This window comes from Oncorhynchus mykiss, chromosome 6, assembly GCF_057628025.1.
Source record: "Oncorhynchus mykiss isolate SJ-2025 chromosome 6, ASM5762802v1, whole genome shotgun sequence".
NCBI lineage: Eukaryota > Metazoa > Chordata > Actinopteri > Salmoniformes > Salmonidae > Oncorhynchus > Oncorhynchus mykiss.
Genome location: NC_143027.1, coordinates 66,942,005 through 66,965,842, shown reverse-complemented (window position 1 = coordinate 66,965,842; position 23,838 = coordinate 66,942,005). Strand labels below are relative to the sequence as shown.

The window sequence follows — 23,838 nt, the reverse complement described above, 5'->3', positions numbered from 1 at the left end:
TGGACCAGCATCCCTGTAGAATGCTTTCGACACCTTGTAGAGTTCATGCCCCCATGAATTGAGGCGGTTCTGAGGGCAAAAGGGGGTTCAACTCAATATTAGGAAGGTGTTCCTAATGTTTTATACACTCTGTGCATGTATGTGTATATTTGTCACTGTGTGTGTGTGTGTGTGTGTGTGTGTGTGTGTGTGTGTGTGTGTGTGTGTGTGTGTGTGTGTGTGTGTGTGTGTGTGTGTGGTAGCACTGTATTGTATGTTCGTACTCGTGGCCCCTTGCCAGTTTCTTGCTGGCAGTTGTAGTGTCTCCTGCCTATGCCCAGTACACTGGCACTCCTGCCTGAGTGGAAACTCACAGCTCCAGAGAGGGATTTCATTCACAATATGGCACTATATCTGGCTGCTCTCCCTGACCACACACACACACACACACACACACACACACACACACACACACACACACACACACACACACACACACACACACACACACACACACACACACACAGAGAGTGTGAGTAGTGGAGACCTGGCAGCTGTGCTGTCCTCTGCTCTATGTGTGACATATTATCTCATCGTATGGGGGATTGAGTAGAGCAGTCCAAAGGCCCGGGGTTAAGATTCAGAGTGCTTTGGTTGTGATCTCTCAGCCTGGTGTTTCCTTTAGTATTCAGATAGCACTCTCCCCAGAGCTAGAGCTTGTTTATCTTGTTAGCCGGCATACTCTTTCAATGTCAAAACAATGACATCATTAATTAAACGTGTATTAAATGTGCCGTTTTCAAGGTCCACTAGGCAGTGCTGATTCTACTGCTTCTGATCCACGCACATTCCCCCAGTTTCTGCCCTGCATTTCTTACATGAGGAGTTATGTGAGTAAATGTAGTCAGTACTCTTGTGATATTTTTGTTTAGTTTAGTTTAGTTTTTAGCCGTACTCCCTCTGTGCTGCTCGTAAGTGAGCATGGGTTATCTCTGCTGTGTGGCGTCTCTGGTCACTGATCTGATGCCCATCTTCTTCTGTCGTAATAGTGTGTGTGCGTGCGTGCGCGCGTGCGTGTGTGTGTGTGTGTGTGTGCGCGCGCGCGCGTGCGTGTGTGTGTGCGCGCGTGCGTGCGTGCGTGCATGTACCCATATGTACATATGAGATATGTCAACATTGCAAATACTTTAGTTTGCTCACTCTGGCCGCACAATAAAGAAGAACTTCAGCCAAACTGCCTGCATGTACACAGAACAGCCACCCTCACCTGGAGTGAGTGAGTGAGTGAGTGAGTGAGTGAGTGAGTGAGTGAGTGAGTGAGTGAGTGAGAAAGCGAGCGAGCAGGCCTGTTTGGTAACAGAACCAACGGTCACCAACCCCCACAGATAGAGTTAGCCTAGCTAGAGCAGCACTACAGTTATCCTAGCTATGGCTTACTCCAACCTGATCCTGTTTCCCTGGGGGCTGTTCCATCAGCTGGTTTTGGGTTGATGGACAGCTGTTTATCTGAGCTTGGTGAATGGGGCCAGTTTGTCTCTCTCTCCCTCTGACTTTACTTGGTGTACCTCTGCCAACGATAACTGTGAGGGCGTGGTCTGATTTGTCTGTTGGCTCTAAACATGTTCGTTGTTGGCATGTTTCCTTTAATGTAGGTGTGTTAGTGTTACTCCATTCCCTCCTTGGCCTGTGAGCAAGACCCTGGGAGACCCTGGGTAATGAAGGAGACCCTGGGTAATGAAGGAGACCCTGGGAGACCCTGGGTAATGAAGGAGACCCTGGGAGACCCTGGGTGATGAGGGAGACTCTGTGAGACCCTGGGTAATGAAGGCGACCCTGGGAGACCCTGGGTAATGAAGGAGACCCTGGGAGACCCTGGGTAATGAAGGAGACCCTGGGAGACCCTGGGTAATGAAGGAGACCCTGGGAGACCCTGGGTGATGAGGAAGACTCTGGGAGACCCTGGGTAATGAAGGCGACCCTGGGAGACCCTGGGTGATGAGGGAGACCCTGGGAGACCCTGGGTGATGAGGGAGACCCTGGGTGATGAAGGTGTGTGTGTGTGCGTGCATGTGTGTGTGTGTGTGTGTGTGTGTGTGTGTGTGTGTGTGTGTGTGAGAGAAAGAAAGCGAGAAGCACAGTAAGCCTTCAGGCCTTTCCCCACGTCTCCCTCTCCCTGAGAGATGCATCTTTCATTGGTTTGTAGCCCCTGATCCTGCAGCTAATTACTCAGCAATGTAAATTACAGTAGGGCTGAGCTGAGCCCTGGCCCCTACTGGCCCTGTCCATCAGCTCCCTCTCTCCTCTCTTTTCCCCTCCCAGCTCTCCTCTCCTCCCATCCCTCCACCCTCCCCTGTAGCTCCCAGCTAAACAGAACAAGCCACATCTTAGTATACACCCCTCTCTGAGGGAACCCGGGAATAAATCCCTAGCAGATGATATTTTCTTTACTCTCTCTCTCTCCTTCTCTTTCTCACTCTCTCTCTCTCCATCTGAACTGCTTACTCCCTGCACCGCATGTGAAGTTCAGAGTGAAAACATCTTTGGTTAATATTTAACTGCTAGGTCCTGGGGTAGATGGGTGGAGAGCGGAGAACTAGGCTAGTTGGACACACACACACACACACAAACGCACCCACAGCGGCTCAGTGAAAATGTGTGTCTGTTCTCTGAGGAATGTGTGGGTTCTCTTCCAGCCTTTGACCTTCAGACCCCAGCCTGACACGTGACTGAGATTCTTCAGCTCTGTAGAGGGCTGCAGGACACACACACAGACACAACACACACACGCACTTTTATCTAGCCTGTCTGAAATAGAAGACAGTCACTCGGGAGCAGTAGTAATACCCTGCACTGTTCCCACAGCCCTCCCCAATGAGATAAGACTCAAACCACAAACAAATAAAGAGCATTGAATTGGCTATAGGTGGACGACCAGTGACTGTTCTAAGATGGTGCTGGGGCTGTAGTTCTCCCTGTGGAGCGTGGGGGCTGTAGTGTTTCTCTCCTCGGCTCGGCTAGCTGCGCTCGGCGGGCCGCCCAGCTGGGAGCCAGATGTGGCAGGCATGTCATGTGGTGCTGGAAGGCAGGAGATAAGAGAGGCAGGGCCCGGTCTCTGGTTCGGGTCTGCTCCGCAGCGGTTCAACTAGATGTTGCGGTCGGTACGATCTGAACTTTGACAGGTTGTGTCATGCTTAATGCCTCACTTCCCAAACACAGCTCAGTAGGGCTGATTTATATCTAACAGGTGCTGCAGTGGGCAGGCAGTGCAGGGAGCGGGATGAGAAGAGTGGTGGAGAGCGAGAGGAGAGGACGGCATGTGGCCATTTCATTAAGGCGATAGAGCCAAGGGGAACAAGGGCTACAGTGTGTGTATGGAGACGAGGGGCAGGACTCTGCTCTTTCTTAAACACAGCCACAGTCCACGGCCCCTCAGCTTGGCCTGCCTGGCTGGTTGTCACTCCACCCGCTGCCTAGATCAAGTTTGACGAAGAGAGGGTGAGGAAGAAGAGGGGTCTCAAAAACACTTGTCATGCTTCTCACAATATCAGACTGTTTTTCTTCCTGTCTCTCTGTTTCCTCTCTCTATCTCTGTTACCCCCCCCCCTCTCTCTCTCTCTCTCTCTCTCTCTCTCTCTCTCTCTCTCTCTCTCTCTCTCTCTCTCGCTCTTCATTTCCTCCCTCTCCCTCTCTGTCCCCCCTCTCTCTCTGTTTCCACCCTCTCTCTGTACCCTCCCCTCCCTCCCTCCCTCCCTCTCCCTCTCTCTCTCTCTCTCTCTCTCTCGCTCTCCATTTCCTCCCTCTCTTTCTCTGTCCCCCCTCTCTCTCTGTTTCCCCCCTCTCTCTGTACCCTCCCTCCCTCCCTCTCTATCTGTTTCCCCCCTCTCTCTGTACCCTCCCTCCCTCTCTCTCTCTGTCCCCCCCTCTCTTTCTCTGTACCCCCCCCCCCCCTCTCTCTCTGCCCCTCCCTCCCTCTCTCTGTACCCACCCAGAAAGGCTGAGGGACTGTGAGTGCATTTCCAGCCCAGGCATCAATCTCTGAGCCCTGGCAGCCATCACAATGCCCAGCTTGTCTGTGAGAGTTGACGTGCCAACAACTTTGATCGTCTTATGTTTTGCAGTGCGGTGTCGGATTTCCCCCCAGCCTCCTATCAGAGCCCTGTGGTGTCCTCCTCACCCCTTCTCACCCCCCACTGTCTCCCTGCTAGAGGGATCACTACTGAGAGACGCCCTCACTCTCTCCCTCTCTTCCTCCCTCCCAGCTCCAGTAGCAGTCCCAGGGGTCCGTTCTCCACCGGTCCTGATACATAGATGGATATTACCCCAGGACCAGACCAGAGCAGAGCAGGCATCCCAGGCCGTTAGGACATTAGCCAGATGAGACTGGTCCATTGTTTAGTGTTTTGTTTTATGAGCGGGTCATTCTGTCTCTGCTGTTGGCAGTCAGTTGTTCCCACCCTGGGTATTGTGAGTCAGGTCCCTCAGGAGGTCTGGGGCTCAGCTCTGGGCTGTTCTGGACTGCAGTGGGCTGCTGGGCCTGTCTGTCTGGGAATCCCACAGCTCCTCAGCCATCTTGAACACAACCCAGCTACATGGTTTGGTATGGTTACATTAGGAACGCTTGTGAATGAGTTCAGTTCTGCTTTACTCCTTGAATTGTCTTCGCATAGCTGCAGTTTTCTGCGGAGACGGAAATGTAGTTTGATGTTCTAACACTCCTGAACGCAGAGCGGCGAGGCTTCTTTCAGCGCCGCCCTGCAGGCCACCTTGTTACACACTTAACAACTTGTTTTCTCTTTGTGTTTTTCTTCCCTCTTCCTATGTTGAGAGTTCCTAATCGCTGCTCTGCTCTGAAGGAATGCGCGTCACCTCTCAAAGTTTAACTTGGCTTCTGTCCTTGTAGACCATGAGGCAGGTTCTGAACCTTTTCTAACACGGTGATTGCATAAAGATATGATTTATGAGTGTTCTGTGTATAAACCGCCACTGTTAACGATGACGTGTACCATCTGTAGGTAGACAGGTGCTGAATGGCCTTCACTCCAGAGACATATAGTCCCAATGCACCTTCTCATAACCGCAGTATCCTCCCTCCCCTGACTTTCATCATTTAAATGAAACTAGACAAGAAAATGGCAGATGAAAATGAAAGGGATCCGGATATGACGACTGTAAATTCAGCTGTCATCTCCTCTTTATTTATGTCTCCAGTGAGAATGAGCCTGGGTAGCCTCACTAGTCTGGGAAGCTGCATAGCTCCTTGTAAAAATAGCCTGTCACTAAGTGTGAGCACGGGTACCTAATTGGAGCTGTAGTCCCGTGTTGAATGAGAATAGCCAGGCATTACGCGCCAGTGGGATCACTAGTGCATCTCTTTAATTTTCCCTGGCAGTCCTAACTCCCACTCCTGAGTTTTTCTTTCAAAACGGAGCGGCCTTCACATTTCTGGCTAACTCTAGGTCGGTTCTCTCGTCTTTGTTTTCTCCAAATGCCCGGACGTTGAGTGTCCCAACACTCCTCCTTCGCTTCCTTCTATTTAAGCACAGGACACATTATTCCTTTAACTTTATTAACGCTCCATAATTCTTTAAAGGAGGGGAAAGCTGCAGAAATTAGTTCTCCCTCGAGGTTTATTGTTTAAAACAAGCACAGCTCTTTCCCAGCATAAGAGCTTCAACTAAGCAGTAAGGAATTCAGGCCTGGCCTCATAAAATAAGTATTTGTGTACCGGAAAGTTTTTCGTTTTTTCTTTCCAAATCTTTGTCATTAATGACTTTAGCAAATGTGTAGTGCAGAGTGAATGGAGAGGCTGTGCAGGGTCTTCAAAGGAACCCTCTAATTATTTATCCAGGATATCCCGCTCTAGAATTAGAGGCTGGGTCACCATTGGCTTTCATGCCATTTTTCTGCAAAGAAATAATTTCCACAGAATGCTTTCACTGGGACACCCTCTAATCCCTACTCTGCTATCTCTCTCTCTCTCTCTCTCTCTCTCTCTCTCTCTCTCTCTCTCTCTCTCTCTCTGTGTGTGTGTGTCAGTGCTAGTCTGCATGACTATGTGTCTTTCATTCTGATGTGTGGAAAGAGATCGTAGTTTAAGTGTCCATTCCTTAGACATCATTCTCCACACATTAGGTCCAGGTCTCAGCTCTCACCCCCAGACAGCTGTCACCTACTCAGGTTTCTTGGTCATTTTGCCTTCGCATACCATCTAAAGGGTTATCTTATCACCCTCCTCAGGTTTAAACTCTTAACAAAACACTGGGCCTAACCCGAACCCCCAGTCTGTCTGGTGGCACTGCTTCAGCCATTGTCTGCTAGGCCTGGAAGCTCTATGTAACCATCCAGCTCCCCCTTCATTGTCCCCTTGATATCCTTAAATACCCCTGTGGGTGGACCATATCTGGGCTTCCCTGGCCTTCATATAGCTGGCTTATTGTCACAGCTTAACCACTTGTGTCTATGTAATATACTAAAAGGTATGAGGCCTTCCCTACTAGTTTTGCTCAAAGCCCCTCAACAGTCCATAGCTGTGTTTGTGTGTGTGTGTGTGTGTGTGTGTGTGTGTGTGTGTGTGTGTGTGTGTGTGTGTGTGTGTGTGTGTGTGTGCATGGATGTGTTGGCGTGTGTTCCGTGCCCCTTCAGGGTGTTCCAGAAAGGGAGTGTGTCCCTTTAAGAATGCTCTTCTGAGAATATTTGTCTAATTCCAGGTGCCAGCGATCCCTGTGTTTTACCAGGTGCAGGCCTGGATCATTACTAAGGTATTTGTTTTCCAGATTACATGGAGCGGCCCAGGATTAGAGGCGCGTTATCCCTGTCCCCCTCTGTCTGTCAGGCCCTGATCCCCAGTGTGGGGCCTGGCTGCCTGTGTCCTGCCTCAGTCACACTGGAGGCTAGGCTAGGCTACACCTGGTTCCTGGTGCTGTTAGGGATCTGTCACGCCACAGCCCAGAATAACCGACCTTCCAGCCTGGGCCACTGTTGGCTGTAAGGGTGGTGGAGGAGGAAGGACAGGAGCTGTCCCTGTCAACAGAGGCTGGGTATGCTGATCAGACTTTCACCCAGCCGTCCTTAATGGGACGAGAGGTAGTGTGGTAAGGACTTTTCCTTGTCTGCCCCTATCCCCTCAATCCCTGGGGTTTAGGATGGGCCGGACAGGTAGAGGGGGGTAAGGGCCTGGGGGGTAGCGGGGGTCAAGAAGTCCAGTCCCAGTCTCCAGTAGCTGGACAGCTGAATTCCTCTCCAAAACGTTTGCATAGTGCCTTTGCGATTATGATAATAAACAGTTTTATCATCGGCCTCCCAATCAATAATGCGGCTTCTTAAGGTTTAATATTTCAATGGTATTGATTATCTTAACAACCATGTTTGTGGTCGGCTTGCCTTAACTGCAGGCCTGCAGGACAAATTTGAGTGTGTGTGTATATGTGGGGGGGGGGGGGGGGGCTACAACAAAATGTGATCTAGTTGATCAGCAGTTGTACTGCAGCTTTTCCTATTACTGTTTAGCATGTAAAGACACCCTCAGATCAGCGCCTCATCTCTAAGAACAACTATGTGGGATCCTATCCTCTCTCATTCCATTCAGCCCTGCTCTATACATGGCTGCCTATCGTTTGCAAGCATCTAAGCGCCCATAACATTAAAACAGTCCTGCGCTTCTCGCGGTCAGTCCTCTTTCCCCCCTTTCCACCCTCATCCTGTTGCAACCAAATGAAATGGACTGAGTGAAAACAGAGAAGTTGATGGCTCCAAAAGCCCTGTAGTTAGCACATTTAACTTCCATCCTCTCTGGAGAGAAGGCCTGCTTCCCTCATATATAAACAGGGGGAGATTTTATAATTAGTGGAAATGAATAGGCCTTGGGCCTGGCAGACTTTTAGACCTTGGGCCTGATCAGAAACATCTCCCCCTTTCCCCTCTCACCTTTGTTTGGAATGGTGAGTGTTGAGTGGAGGAAGCTTGGACTAGAGAATTGTCTTATCTCTCTCGTTCTCTCTCTCTGGGAGTCTCTTCTAAGCTGATCTTCCCAGGAATGGGTAGTCATGATGTTGTCTGATTGATTAGTGCCAGACTAACCTTTCCACTGGGCTCTGGAATGCCCCCTGTGTCCCCGTGCATTCCCCCTAACCTCAATGAGAAAATCGTCACAGCATGCTATGGAATAGGAGCACTTTTTATACAAGACCATCACTAATCAGTCAACTTAGCCTGCTTGTCTGTCTGTCTGAACTGGGGTAGAGAGGGTGGACATGTAATTAACTGATCAGCCTGGTGTTTGTGAGCCTCTGGTAGCAGGTAAAGGAGGGCCTACACACACACACACCTTGGATCACTGCTATTCTAACATCCGCGACGCATATAAGGCCCTGCCCCGCCCTCCTTTCGGAAAAGCTGACCACGACTCCATTTTGTTGATCCCTGCCTACAGACAGAAACTAAAACAAGAAGCTCCCACACTGAGGTCTGTTCAACGCTGGTCCGACCAAGCTGATTCCACGCTCCAAGACTGCTTCCATCACGTGGACTGGGATATGTTTTGTATTGCGTCAGACAACAACATTGACGAATACGCTGATTCGGTGAGCGAGTTCATTAGAACGTGCGTTGAAGATGTCGTTCCCATAGCAACGATTAAAACATTCCCAAACCAGAAACCGTGGATTGATGGCAGCATTCGCGTGAAACTGAAAGCCCGAACCACTGCTTTTAATCAGGGCAAGGTGACCGGAAACATGACCGAATACAAACAGTGTAACTATTCCCTCCGCAAGGCAATCAAACAAGCTAAGCGTCAGTATAGAGACAAAGTAGAATCTCAATTCAACGGCTCAGACACAAGAGGTATGTGGCAGGGTCTACAGTCAATCACGTCAGTCTACAGTCAACCGACGTGAGGAAAACGTTTAAACGTGTCAACCCTCGCAAGGCTGCAGGCCCAGACGGCATCCCCAGCCTCGCCCTCAGAGCATGCGCAGACCAGCTGGCTGGTGTGTTTACGGACATATTCAATCAATCCCTATCCCAGTCTGTTGTTCCCACATGCTTCAAGAGGGCCACCATTGTTCCTGTTCCCAAGAAAGCTAAGGTAACTGAGCTAAACGACTACCGCCCCGTAGCACTCACTTCCGTCATCATGAAGTGCTTTGAGAGACTAGTCAGGACCATATCACCTCCACCCTACCTGATACCCTAGACCCACTCCAATTTGCTTACCGCCCAAATACCGCCCATCCACAGACGATGCAATCTCAACCACACTGCACACTGCCCTAACCCATCTGGACAAGAGGAATACCAATGTGAGAATGCTGTTCATCGACTACAGCTCGGCATTTAACACCATAGTGCCCTCCAAGCTCGTCATCAAGTTCGAGACCCTGGGTCTTGACCCCGCCCTGTGCAACTGGGTACTGGACTTCCTGACGGGCCGCCCCCAGGTGGTGAGGGTAGGCAACAACATCTCCACCACGCTGATCCTCAACACTGGGGCCCCACAAGGGTGCGTTCTGAGCCCTCTCCTGTACTCCCTGTTCACCCACGACTGCGTGGCCACGCACGCCTCCAACTCAATCATCAAGTTTGAGGACGACACAACAGTGGTAGGCTTGATTACCAACAACGACGAGACGGCCTACAGGGAGGAGGTGAGGGCCCTCGGAGTGTGGTGTCAGGAAAATAACCTCACGCTCAACGTCAACAAAACTAGGGAGATGATTGTGGACTTCAGGAAACAGCAGAGGGAACACGGGGGGTGTTCCCTCTGCTGTTGATGGAACATCCACATTGATGGAACAGTAGTGGAGAGGGTAGTAAGTTTTAAGTTTTAAGTTCCTCGGCATACACATCACAGACAAACTGAATTGGTCCACCCACACAGACAGCATCGTGAAGAAGGCGTAGCAGCGCCTCTTCAACCTCAGGAGGCTGAAGAAATTCGGCTTGTCACCAAAAGCACTCACAAACTTCTACAGATGCACAATCGAGAGCATCCTGTTGGGCTGTATCACCGCCTGGTATGGCAACTGCTCCGCCCACAACCGTAAGGCTCTCCAGAGGGTAGTGAAGTCTGCACAACGCATCACCGGGGGCAAACTACCTGCCCTCCAGGACACCTACACCATCCGATGTCACAGGAAGGCCATAAAGATCATCAAGGACAACAACCACCCGAGCCACTGCCTGTTCACCCCGCTATCATCCAGAAGGCGAGGTCAGTACAGGTGCATCAAAGCTGGGACCGAGAGACTGAAAAACAGCTTCTATCTCAAGGCCATCAGACTGTTAAACAGCCACCACTAACATTGAGTGGCTGCTGCCAACACACTGACTCAACTCCAGCCACTTTAATAATGGGAATTGATGGGAAATGATGTAAAATATATCACTAGCCACTTTAAACAATGCTACCTAATATAATGTTTACATACCCTACATTATTCATCTCATATGTATATACTGTACTCTATATCATCTACTGAATCTTTATATAATACATGTATCACTAGCCACTTTAACTATGCCACTTTGTTTACATACTCATCTCATATGTATATACTGCACTCAATACCATCTACTGTATCTTGCCTATGCCGCTCTGTACCATCACTCATTCATATATCTTTATGTACATATTCTTTATCCCCTTACACTTGTGTCTATAAGGTAGTAGTTTTGGAATTGTTAGCTAGATTACTTGTTGGTTATTACTGCATTGTCGGAACTAGAAGCACAAGCATTTCGCTACACTCACATTAACATCTGCTAACCATGTGTATGTGACAAATACAATTTGGTTTGATTTGATTTGACAAACACACACACACACACACACACACACACACACACACACACACACACACACACACACACACACACACACACACACACATGCTCCTGCTAACTCAGGACCCCCCTGCTGTGTTGTGGCGCATGCTGTGCCTGCTCTGTGCACCAGGTTGCCTGGGGGCGAACGTAGGTTTTTGCGGTGTGAGCATGATTGCCCATCTCTGATTATACATCAATACCTTTATCCCAGAGATAATTTATGCATTTACTGAACACAAAGCTTTATCTAAACGAACCACTGGGGACAGCGCATGGAAATAACACAGCGCCGACTTCCACTATGGTTTGTTAAAAAGAAAGATAGCTCGCGGCTGCAGTAACGAGAAGTTGTTTTTGTAGTTATTAAAACAGTGTCTTCTCTGTTTCATTTTCTACCTGACACTTTGCAGAAACTCGCATGCTTCACCGGAATCTGGAGTCCAAGGTCACAGATCAGTTAAAAATGACTGTGATTGCGTACAATGTTAAAACAGAAGAGTGGCTTTTGTGCAAACGGATCGCTTAACAAAAACAACACAGTGAGGAAAACCAATGTCTAACAGTATGCATTTTTAATCTAAATGTATTCAGTCTGCTCCCCCTCTCCCTCTCTGTGGTGTGAGTGAGATGATGTGAGGTTTCTCTCATTTGTACTCCCAGTCTGCCACAGCTCAACGGCCCCCCCATGCTGCCTGCTAATTGGCGGGAGACTGGGAGCTTCCTGCTGTGTGTTCGCTGCTTCCTTTCGCTTTGCCACCCCACCAGTTCTTTCTCCACAACTGAGTAATTAACCCACAGCTAATGAACTACTTCTAATTACACACCACTGTTTCCATCGCACCCTCCAAAAGTGAGGAGACACTCTGCCGCCACGTTCCAATCCCTTCTGGAAGGCTTTGAACCTACCTGGTCTCTGATTGCCACTTTGTTCAGACTGTCAGGAGCTACATCACAGCCCTGTCACTTTGTTCACACTGTCAGGAGCTATATCACAGCCCTGTCACTTTGTTCACACTGTCAGGAGCTATATCACAGCCCTGTCACTTTGTTCAGACTGTCAGGAGCTATATCACAGCCCTGTCACTTTGTTCAGACTGTCAGGAGCTACATCACAGCCCTGTCACTTTGTTCAGACTGTCAGGAGCTATATCACAGCCCTGTCACTTTGTTCAGACTGTCAGGAGCTATATCACAGCCCTGTCACTTTGTTCAGACTGTCAGGAGCTACATCACAGCCCTGTCACTTTGTTCAGACTGTCAGGAGCTACATCACAGCCCTGTCACTTTGTTCAGACTGTCAGGAGCTACATCACAGCCCTGTCACTTTGTTCACACTGTCAGGAGCTACATCACAGCCCTGTCACTTTGTTCACACTGTCAGGAGCTATATCACAGCCCTGTCACTTTGTTCACACTGTCAGGAGCTATATCACAGCCCTGTCACTTTGTTCACACTGTCAGGAGCTATATCACAGCCCTGTCACTTTGTTCAGACTGTCAGGAGCTACATCACAGCCCTGTCACTTTGTTCAGACTGTCAGGAGCTATATCACAGCCCTGTCACTTTGTTCACACTGTCAGGAGCTACATCACAGCCCTGTCACTTTGTTCAGACTGTCAGGAGCTATATCACAGCCCTGTCACTTTGTTCAGACTGTCAGGAGCTACATCACAGCCCTGCCACTTTGTTCAAATCAGTTCGCCTCTGTTGTGCAACACGGAATGGATTAAGAGAATTTTCAAGGTTCTATTTCGAGTCCATGAACAAAGGAGGCAATTGATACTACAAATTCAATTTGTCATACTTTCTCTGGCCAAAGAAAAGCAGTGTAAGAGCTGAATGGTAACAGGCATTAATGCTGTAATACAGAATGGTCTGCATACACCAGCACACCTCCAGGGTGTTTTATTGTGCCATATAGTAGTCAGCAGGGCCATTTTTGACCCAATCTTGATCTCATTCCAGAATTTTGGCAGGAAATGTTTTGTAACTGCAGTGATGCATGCTGGGAATTGTAGTTTGGCCCACATCCTCTCCTCAGAGCCTGGCACCTGAAGGTGTAGTGGTTGTGGCATGACAGATGCAGCATGCCTCAGATAGCCCTGCTATCAGCTCCTTGATGCACAGTACTCCCAGCCACACTACACTGATCCCCTCCTCCCTCCTCACCCACCAATATACTCCCCTCTCTCCTACCCAGCCAGAGCCCCAGCCTCGGTCTTGACACAGACACGGCTATTTCTGTTCCACAGACTGATAGCTCCAACTGAAGATCATTGATTTTACGGGAAGCCCTGTTTACAGACTGAGTGCCATCGACCTGAGGTGACTTTTTGCCTCCTGAAGTAGGAGCAGCACTGGAGCATTCTTGTGTCTGTATTATACACTCACAGGGAGGAGGAGGAGAGGTAGGAGGAGAGGGAGGAAGTTTACAGTACACAGAGAAAAGACAAACACTGGCCTGATTTGAAACACTTTGATGTACTGTGTTAGGAATCATACTTAATTAGCACTGTAACATATTCTGTTAATTGTGTAAAAACTAATTGGCCTAGATGTAGGTACTGTATATAGTAGAGAAAATGGGTCTGGGGGTGATAGGGACAGCCGGTGTAAGGCAGCGAGGAGGAGAGAAGCAGCCTGTGCCTCAATGCAGTCCCTTAGGAAGATCCCACAGTCTAAGGCTTAGGGATAAGGGTAATACAGGGGCCTTATGTTGGGCATTACCATGGACTTAAGGTAAAGAGTGAGATGTATGCATACATACATTGTTGATTAACTGGGGCAAGCCTTGGAGAAGAGCCCCTGTTCATTCTGCCTGAGGACTACAATGGTTCCCCCATCGATAAGCACGTCCCCTGTGCAACATCAAAGGCCCTCCCTGATTTATCAATAAGAAGCCTTCCTTCCCACATTTTCCTGTAACTTGCTTAGCATTTACACCATTGATTTTCCAATAAGCACCCATACCCTGCGGTGGCTGGCCAGGCCGAGGCTCTGTGAGATGGCTCAGACTCACACAGACAGCCCTCCTGAAGGACAATGGGAGATGGAGGGGGGTGGGGGTGGGGGTGTAGTGGCTTTTTGGGGGGTTCATGAGGTGAATGAAGGGGGGGGCTATTTTTATTTTTAAAGGTATCCCCTCAGCTAGCAATGTTGGGTTCTAGGTGTAGATGGATGGGGGTGTTCTCAGCTGGGGCTGGGCCAGAGTTAATTCCCCAGGAGACCCTAGTTCTCCATGGTCCTCTGGAGGCCTGGCCCCCAGGCAGGTGATTGTGCATGCTTATAATCAGATGGATCCTTAGCCTTTAATTCCTCCCTGGCTTGGCCGGTAAATCCCACATAATGAAAGGGCCCATAAATAAAAACTTATCTCATTTTCCATCCCTGCAAAATGACAACCAGACCCACTCTCTGACAGGGTTCATTAGGACCTGGGCCCTTTCAATAGGCTCAACCTTATCTGCTTTGTTAGGATGGGGGGGAGAACATAATGCTTTTTATGCCTCTAAGTCAGAGACAGGAGAAAAGAGGGTCTGGCATTTGACTTCTATAGAAGAGGTGTGAGGATTGGTGGGAGGACTGCCCCCTATGGCCAGGCCCTGTGTAGTGTGTATGGACATGCTCCCTCCCTTTCTCCCAGAGTCCAGGAATCCATGCTTTTCTTCCCTCTGATTATCTCTTATTGTGAGTTGAGGCTTGTTTTGGCTGCTTATTGTTTGTCTCTCAGCCCAGTGGGCCCGGTGAGGGAGGGAGAGAGACAGAGAGAGTGAGAGATGGAGGGAGGGGGGGGGGGGACAAGGACAGGGTTGGAAAGCACAGGCTATGGCAGGAATCCTGTTGTTTTCCTTTAGCAGCAGCTCAGATACCAATATGCAAAGGAAAAGTACAAGTCATTTGCATAGTACAGTACCTAACCTTGGGCATTAATGTTAACATACTGTACTGCAGGTACTACCTTTACTGGCATGATTCATCATTTTAATGTGTGGTTATTATAGCACAGAGACACTTTGCCCCATACTTCCCTCTTTGCCCTTCCAGCGCTCCTGTCAGTCTGTCCATCTCCCTCATTTAGTGCCTTTGAAAGATTCAAGCTTTTCCTGCTCTAAACAGGTGTCGCTTAGCGAGCAGACCTCCTGAAGACAAACAGGGAGATAGCTTTGTATCAGCCGGCCCATCTGCGACTCTCCGACTCCAGACAATCCCATTGCACATCAGTAACCACTACAGGTTATTGAATTAGACCATCTTGATTTTAAAGAGCAATCCTGTTTTCTAGTAAGCAGTGGACACGCTGAGCTGGCTCAGGCCACGGCTCAGCCTCCATCACTGGCCAGCGGTCATCCTCCTCTCCTCTCCCACTCTAATTGCTTTAGACACATTACAAGGGCATGATGCTAATAGATGCATAGTGCACACACATACAGTTATACAGTAGCTACATGCTAGCACTGCTGTTTAGACTCTGAGAGCCATAGAGGGATATTGGACAAAGAACTGGAGAAATGTAGTGAATGAGGGATGTAAAGCAGTAGTTTAGGCTGGTGTGTTGTGTGTTTTTCCACCCCACCCCTCTGTGGGCTAGCTATGTGCCCCATGTAGCAGGCAGTGATGTGGGCACAGTGTTCGGGGTATGGTCAGGACAGGCAGTGATGTGGGCACAGTGTTCGGGGCATGGTCAGGACAGGCAGTGGAATCTGGAGGAGGGGCTGATGGAACAACAGATTACAGGAAAAGGTGTGAAGGAGATCCGTGTTCAGACAGGATGGGTGCTCATCTCATTGCTACTTCTTCTCATTAGACAAATCACCCACTGGAAAGTTTGTTCCTTTTTTTGTAGTTAGCTGCAAAATATGATCCAGGTGTCTTTTGTTTAATGAATACATTAGTTATTTTAATTGTCTGTTAGACAAGGCATGGATTTAAAAATAATAATAATAATAATTTGCTGTGGTTTTGTTTACCTCAGTCCATTTGGTTGAAATGTCTGCAGAGCGCCTAGTGTTCGTTCTCTTATTAATGGAGCAGATAGTAAATTCAGACTGACCTGGTTACTATCCCCTCTCTCAATATGGCAGCCAGCTACAAATCATGTCTGTCTGGATCAAGTAATCCTCTTAATAAGCCTACTATCTTTCATTCTGAATGCAAAGCAACAGAGAGGTCATCAGTGTGGCTCTGTCTGTGTGGAGTACAAACAATGAGAGCAGGTGGACATGGGCTGACACAAAATGGTTGCCTACCTTCACTGTTTTCAGTGGAAGATCCTGCAACTACTACACCTGCCTTGCCTTCATTTACGCTCAGATAATGCAGTTAAACATACAATATGGGGTTTCTTATCAAACCAATTATGTGCATTAATCACACCTGATTAGAATTCACTCCTCCAGTCGGGGCATACGGTCTTAACGGTTATAATTAGCAAATCCAGTCAAAATGTGCATGCTAAAAGTGCATGCTAAAAGACTTGGCCTGTTGTTTGAGTAGCATAAGTGCATATAGGGGGGGGGGGGGGGGGGGGGGGTATTTTCTATCAGACATTAATGAAGAGCTAGGCAGACATTATCAATCTCTCCAGTGTGGGCCAGCCCTCTCTAGTTAATATGGTAGGGGGTGGGGGTAGAGACACACTGTCTGATCACTACAATTTGCATCCCTAAGTAAATAAGTAAATAAATCAAGTGGCGGCAGCGAATGTGCTAATCACCTGGGACATGGCGGCTGGGCTGAGCATAGTGCCGGGAAACTTTGCTCATGTAATATTCAGTACTGGCTGGGTTAAAGGGCAGGCCAGAGTTATTGGTTTCAGCCCGGTCGCCCCCCTCTAATCAATGCAGCCTGCATCCCTTTAATACAATTATTAGCTCAGCAGTATCTCGCGCTATCATTTTATCTCCTCGCCACTCTAAATTGCGGCCTGTGTATTGCTGGGCCACTGGTGCTCAGGGCATGGCCAGCTCCTGAAAGCACAGCTCCCATTTATTCTTTCAGAGGCAGAGGATGGCTGGAGTGTTTGAAGCCAGGCTGACCGAGGAGGTGGATGCCAGATCTAAACACAGCTGCATTTCAGACCCAACCCAGATGGTGTATTTTGGGCTTTACTGAAAACATTGCCATTTTTCCTCTCCTCCTCTTTGAGAGAGTGTGTATGCGAGGATACAAGTAATTACCTGCGTTGCATACTGCGTTGTGTGCACTCAACGAGAGAGGAGTGGGTGATGTGTTTTTCTATGCATGATTTCTCTTATTTCAGTAGGAAGGGAGAGGGCTGTAAAATGGCTGTGAAGTTATCAGCAGTACCCTTCACTTCTTCTCTAGTTATGTAAATGTATCATGTCCTGATGGGTGGTTTCTCTGTGTCTAATTATCGCACAGTGAATCTATTTTATCCATTAAGTTAGGCCTGTTTCTCCCTCTTTCTGACTGGAAGTTAATTAAAAACGGATGTAGGATTTGGAGAATGTAAGATTAGGGGTGTTGTTTGGAAGGTGAAGATAAAAGATGGTAACTTCCTGAAATGGCAGGAAGATGAATCGTGGGACGACTTATTAGTGCTCGTCTCAGGTATTGTGTTTAAGTACCTAATCTAACATAATGAGCCCTCTGTCATTTACCTAATTAGATCTCACACTTTTGGCTCTCACCCGATGCACTATACATTAAATGTGTTCTTCTCGCCTGGGTTCTATAGATAGATGTTCCTTTGAAGGTGCTTTTTATCCCCCTTTACGTGATGAGAGCATTAGGGGAGGGTAAAATATGGAAGTACTTAGGATGAGAACAATGCTATGGGTTATGATTATGAAAGGAGTTCGTACAAGCTCAGGGAGAGAGAGTACATATGTGTGTGTCCTTGTTGATAACCATGGTCCTTTCATATATGCATTACCATTAGAGTCTCTTACCAATCTCTCTCTCTCTCTCTCTCTCTCTTCTCTCTCTGTGTCTTCAGGCCTGGATGCGATGAACACCTCATGTAGGCATCAGCATGGACAGCTGTGAGTCTCCCGTGGTTTCTGGGACAGACGATGGGCTCGGCTCCTCCACCACCTCCCAGCAACAGCAGCAGCAGCATTACCCTCTGCAGACCTGGAACGATCACTCTAACTCGCAGGTCCCTCCCAGCAGCCAGCCCTCTTCCCTGGAGCCCCTGTCTCTCTCTGCACCCTACCCCTCTGTGAGAGAGCCACAGCAGCAGCAGCATCCAACCCGGACCCCACCCCTGGCCCACAGCGACAGCTCCGCCTCAGGCCAGCTGCACCCCAGAAGAGAGGAGCTCAACGAGGAGCAGGAGGGAGTGAGCTGCGGAGAGGAAGAAGAAGAATTGGAGGACTTGGATGAGATGGAGATCGACAGCTGTTTCCCAAGTCTGCAGCCCTTCCCCGGAGTACCCATAGCTCCTGGAGGAGGGGGCATGCCCACGCTGCTACGCCAGCAGCCCAACCGACGAAGGGGTGTGGCGGAGAGCGGGAGTGAGGAAGGAGAGGAGGAGGAAGAAGAGGAGAACAGTGATGTGGAGAACCTGGCTGGAGAGATAGTCTACCAGCCGGACGGCTCAGCCTACATTGTTGAAAGTCTCAGCCAGCTGATCCAAAGCGGAGGGGGTGCTGTGCCCGGCCTGCTCCCCACAAACTCTCTCCCCGTGGCGGGGAAGCTGGGGGAACCTGCTGCGACCTCATCCTCGGTGTACCCTCAGATCATCAACACGTTCCACATAGCCTCGTCGTTCGGGAAGTGGTTTGGTTCCTCAGACCAAGGTTTCCCCAATACCTCCACCCTGGCAGGCCTCAGTCCTGTCCTGCACAGTTTCCGCGTCTTCGATGTGCGGCACAAAAGCAACAAGGATTACCTGAACAGCGACGGGTCTGCCAAGAAGTCCTGCGTATCCAAAGATGTTCCCAACAACGTGGATTTCTCCAAATTTGATGGGCTGGCCCTCTATGGCAAGGGAAAGCCCATCCTCATGTGTTTTCTCTGCAAACTGTCCTTCGGCTACCCGCGGTCTTTCGCCACCCATGCCGTCCACGACCACCGCATGACCCTATGTGAGGACGAGAGGCGGATGCTGGGGGACAATAAGGCGTCTGCCATCATCCAGGGCATCGGGAAGGACAAAGAGCCCCTCATTAGCTTCCTGGAACCAAAAAACAAGAGCTCTCCTGTGCCGGCGCCCCCCACCATGGTCCCCATGAACTCTGGCCAGAGCTTCTACGGCACTTTCAGTGGGGTCCACCTGGAGGCAGGGAGCAGCAGTGGGGGCAGCGAGGCCCTCCTGAATAAAGACTCTGACTCCTCTGGCCTCCAGCAGCAGCAAGGCTCCCTCCTCGCTCTGGGGGGGCTGGGCAACCCCAAAGCACCTGCTCTTACCTCAACCCCAGGCCCTGCCAAAGACTCCAACGCCCTGCCCAAGCAGGGAGGGAGAACAGAGGGGCCTGCTGGGAAAGAGGGGATCCGCAGGCGGGAGCACGGGGACAAGGAGGGGCGAGAAGGCAAGGTACGCTTGGCTAGCCAGGAGGGGGGCTCGGAAGAAGAGGAGGAACTGTTATTAGAGGAAGAGGAAGACGAGGTGGAGGAAGAAGGAACTCCGCTGGCCTGTGTTGGTAACAGTAGCAGTGGCGGTGGAAAAGTGGGGGAACCGGCTGTATCAAACCAAAGCATTTCCAAATCTCCTTTATTGATGCCTAGTAGCGCTCTCCAGCCTACTGCCTGCCCATCTGCAGCCAGCCCCACGCTCAACAGCAAAGCCCCAGCTTCCACTTCCTCTTCCTCTGTCAGGGAAGAGTGCACGGCGGCAGACGGTGGGGGGAGGACCTCGGAGCTCCCTCTGAGCTTTAACTGCCAGGGGCCCACTGTCCCCATGGCGATGGCAGCTGCAGCCAGCAGAGGGAGCGAGGACGTCGCAGCAGGCACCTCCTCACCTCTGGCCTCCAACGCCTCCGCCGACGAAAGTGCCAATCGAGATAGTGCCACAGCTCCTGAACCAAATGATTGCCCGGCAGAGGGAGAGGAGGACAGCGGAGCCCTTCTGCACCATCACCACCTACACCATCACCACCACCACCTCCACCCCTCAGCCCACACCCACTCTCACCCACACCCCCACCCAGGGGGGTCCTGTGAAATGGGTGGTGGCGGTGAGTGCCCTCAGAACCACGGGCCTGGAGGAAGTGGGGTGGAATGCCCCAAATGCGACACCGTCCTGGGCTCCTCGCGGTCCCTGGGCGGGCACATGACCATGATGCACTCGCGCAACTCGTGCAAGACACTCAAGTGTCCCAAGTGCAACTGGCATTACAAGTACCAGCAGACCCTGGAGGCCCACATGAAGGAGAAGCACCCAGACTCCGGTGGCTCCTGTGTGTACTGCAGCAGTGGCCAGAGCCACCCGCGTCTGGCCCGAGGAGAGAGCTACACCTGCGGATACAAGCCCTTCCGCTGCGAGGTCAGTACTTCAACCTAGTCAGTTGAAGATCCAACCTAGTCAGTTGAAGTACTGACCTCAGCCTAATGACTAGTATACTGACAGGTGGTAGGACTTTGAATAGAACTTTAGCACAATGTGAAATATGTTGATATGTTGACATGTTGACTGATATGACATATCAATCAACATGTCATGATATGATTTATATTTCATGGACAATAAGTTAGAGGCAACAAAGATTTCCACTTTACAACATGAGCAAAAATGAACATCCGTTCTCTATTTTCTAGGTGTGTAACTACTCGACCACCACCAAGGGCAACCTGAGCATCCACATGCAGTCGGACAAGCATCTGAACAACATGCAGACCCTGCAGAACGGAGGCTCCATCCCCTCCGCCGAGCAGCAGGTGTTTGGCCAGCACCCTGGAGGGGTCGGAGTGGTGACCGTGCCCTCTGTGACCCAGGCCAGCACCCACCACCCGCCCCACCACCACCACCCCACCCAGTCCTCCACTCACATGACGGGGCCCTGCGGTTCCCCCTCGCCCACCAAGCCAAAAAGCAAGCCCACGTGGCGTTGCGAGGTATGCGACTACGAGACCAACGTGGCGCGGAACCTACGCATCCACATGACCAGCGAGAAGCACATGCACAACATGATGCTACTGCAACAGAATGTGACCCAGATGCAGCATGGTCGGCTGGGCCTGGGGGCCATGCCCTCTCCCTCCGAGGCCGAGCTCTACCAGTACTACCTGACCCAGAACATGAGCCTGCCTCCAGGCCTCAAGATGGACCCGGCTGGAGCTGAGGCCCAGTTCCTGCTGGGAGGCTTCCACCTGGACCCCAACATGGCCGCCTTGGCCCCCCAACTAGGTGAGCTCTCTCAATCTGCCTCTGCAACAGTGGAACAGTGGGAGCCATTCTGGCTCTTCCCTCAGTACTGCCTCAGGTCACCACAGAGAAGGCAGACTGCAGTTCAGTACGAGTTCACAAGGGGTGGGATCGCTCTCACTGCTGCCAGCTGTTTATTTTTAAACATGAAACACACAGTTATAAACAGTATGTGACTAAATGGAAGATTCAGCTTTGATTAAACAAAAAAATGTTTCACTTTTTAAACCATGTAGACATAGGCTAATTGTGTTCATTTATTTACTGAATGTGTGTAGCGTGGCCAGTAAATGAATGCATGAATGGTAAGTCATTTTATATTTACATTCAATGATTTATAGTTTAGTTATCCCCATGAGAAACAGCAGAGCAGCCTTTTCTCTGAACCAACATGCAGGCAAGGGTTAACCAGGGAACACATTAGCCCTCCCTCCCTCTCACACACACTGTATACACACAATCCTATCTTTCATGTTGGCAGCTCCCTTTTTCTTTCTGTTTCTGTTGCCCGAAGGTACACCTGCCCTACTGAACTTAACATCATTCACCCTCTTTCCAAGCAAAGAGCCCCATTGAGAGATACAGATAAAAGAGGGGAGGTGAAACAACGGCAGTGTATAAAACACGAGATTTCTAGAGGGTGGACCTAACTCACAACAATGCCTTTCTGTCTTAGTGTAGCAGACGACTTGTTAGTTGTTACCATATGACAGTTTCTCTCTCACCAATGTACCAGGCACAATGACTTCCATGCCATGTTCTGTCTAGTTGGAGCTGAATCGATATCTTCCCAGGAAAAGAGAGGATCCTCTCCAGACTGTGGCCTTGGTATTAGGATAGGGTTTCACTCCGGCTCGGCTGAGAAGAGTGGACCTATAATGGCTAGTGAAGCTATTGGTGGAGCTTCAGTTAGGGACTTTTTGTGTTGATTTTAGAGAAAGCGGACCCTGGTTAAAAAACGACCCAAGCCATTAGAGTTATGAGAGCTTTTTTTTGTCTCCATCAGTTATTAAGCAATGTAGGTAGAACTTCTCTGAAAGCCCCTATATAGCCTCAAATATGCCCCCCAAACTCACACATCCACACTTCACTTCATTACAAACCTAGGAGTTTAGTTTACATTTCCCGTCTATGTCTCTCTATCTGGGTCACACTGACTGGGAAAGTCCCCTTGTGATACCTTGTTTTCCTCACAATAGGCAGTGTGAGAGAGAGAGGAAGAGAGAGAGAGAGAGCAGCTCAGTGAGCCTTCCTCTTGTTCGCCCATGTCCTCCAGGCCTCCTCTGAACATCAGCGTTTTCATGTCATTATTTCCAAACTGCCACTGAACTCCGCCACTGGAGCTCTCTTTTTTCCCCCAACGTTGTAATTGCAGCTATAAATTTTATCTTGGTCAAAGAAGGGAGGAGTAGAGGGCCCAGTATGGGTAATTCAGCGGCATAGCTGAGTGTTTGGCGTGCCAGTTACAACCCCACAGTTTGTACAGACTTGTCTCCAACTGTCGCCGGTTCAAAGACACGAACAAGAATTGATTGCTGTGACTAATTTTTTATCCCCTCTCTTGCCATCTGGTTCATTTTCCTGTGAGGGAACGTTTAATAAGCATGTTACAGGGAGGCAATGACGAGGCATTACTCTCAGCCCCAAAACCACCACAGTGTCATCCCGAGCCACACACATTTAGATTGACTGTACACACCGATACACTCCATCACACACACACTCTGCCATCATAACTCTGTCTGTGCAGCTCGAGGACAGATAGTATCCGTCTGTACCTTCCTCCCTTTAGTCCTCTTTTCCACTGTGTATTCCTGACTTTTGAGGACATTGTTAGACAGAGAGGGAGATGACAAATCCTGACCTCACATGATCTCACCCTCCTGGTAATCCTTATCCCCAGGACTGAGCTGCTGCAGATACAGAGAATGGGGGTGGGGGCCTTAGCTATTGTGTGCTCTACTTTGTTGTCCAATATACTGCCTGAATGCTGCAGCATCTTAGGTAGAGCTCTCTGAAAATCTAGAAAAGCTGGTCCACCACTAATCTTTTGGAAGTTCCACCAAGCCCTGTAGAGACACATTAATATATTCACAGCCTGGACTTGGACTCTGCTTATGTCAAAGACTAGAGTTTCCAAGATTTCCCAATGATGTGTGTTTATCTCAAGCCTTTGAATGTTTTTTGAAAGTGAAAATATTTCCGCAGCGTCCTGCCTCCCTTTCCCTAAACATTGATACGGACTGACAACATTTCAGTCAAAATATTCTAGGTTATATTTAACAGAGGCCTGCTTACATCTAAAACACATGTAGGACCGCAGACTGAACCTATTCTCACACAGCCGTGAAGGCAGAGGTAATCACTGTGTCTGTGTCGGAGCATGGAGTCTACAGTGGAAAAGAGTGCGAGAGCCGCACAGGAATGAGAGAATAAAGATGAGGAAAGGAGAGGAAGAGATAGGGGTAGTAACTAGTGAGGTGACTGAGAGAGAGAAAGAGAGAAGGGGGGGGGGGGGTCTGGTTGGAGAGGTGGATCTGTGAGTGATTTCAGAGGGCTTCGCAGAGGTCTCCCCCTCCCGGCAATAAAAACTCAGGTAATGGAGAAAAGTCCGAGAGCAGGCTGCATACTGCAGCAATAAATAAAAAGAGGCTGCTGGAATTAATTTAGTGTAAAGCCAGGCGGGGTCAGCCGGTGCGCTCAGTCT

General features: G+C 49.6%; 1 protein-coding gene across 5 annotated transcripts in view; it reads left to right on the top strand.

The window, feature by feature from the left end:
- LOC110526399 (zinc finger homeobox protein 3) overlaps positions 1-23,838 on the top strand; it is a 170,058-nt gene that overhangs the window by 45,627 nt on the left and 100,593 nt on the right. For 3 of the 5 annotated variants that reach the window (XM_090239352.1, XM_036980763.2, XM_036980762.2), the window contains exons 2-3: positions 17,763-20,252; positions 20,525-21,113. In XM_090239352.1, coding sequence (XP_090095478.1) covers positions 17,799-20,252; positions 20,525-21,113 — 3,043 coding nt within the window. In that variant the 5' untranslated portion in view covers positions 17,763-17,798. Of the gene's footprint in view, positions 1-17,762; positions 20,253-20,524; positions 21,114-21,409; positions 21,437-23,838 lie in introns of all 5 variants that reach the window. The other 2 variants (XM_036980760.2, XM_036980761.2) reach the window with 1 other exon arrangement.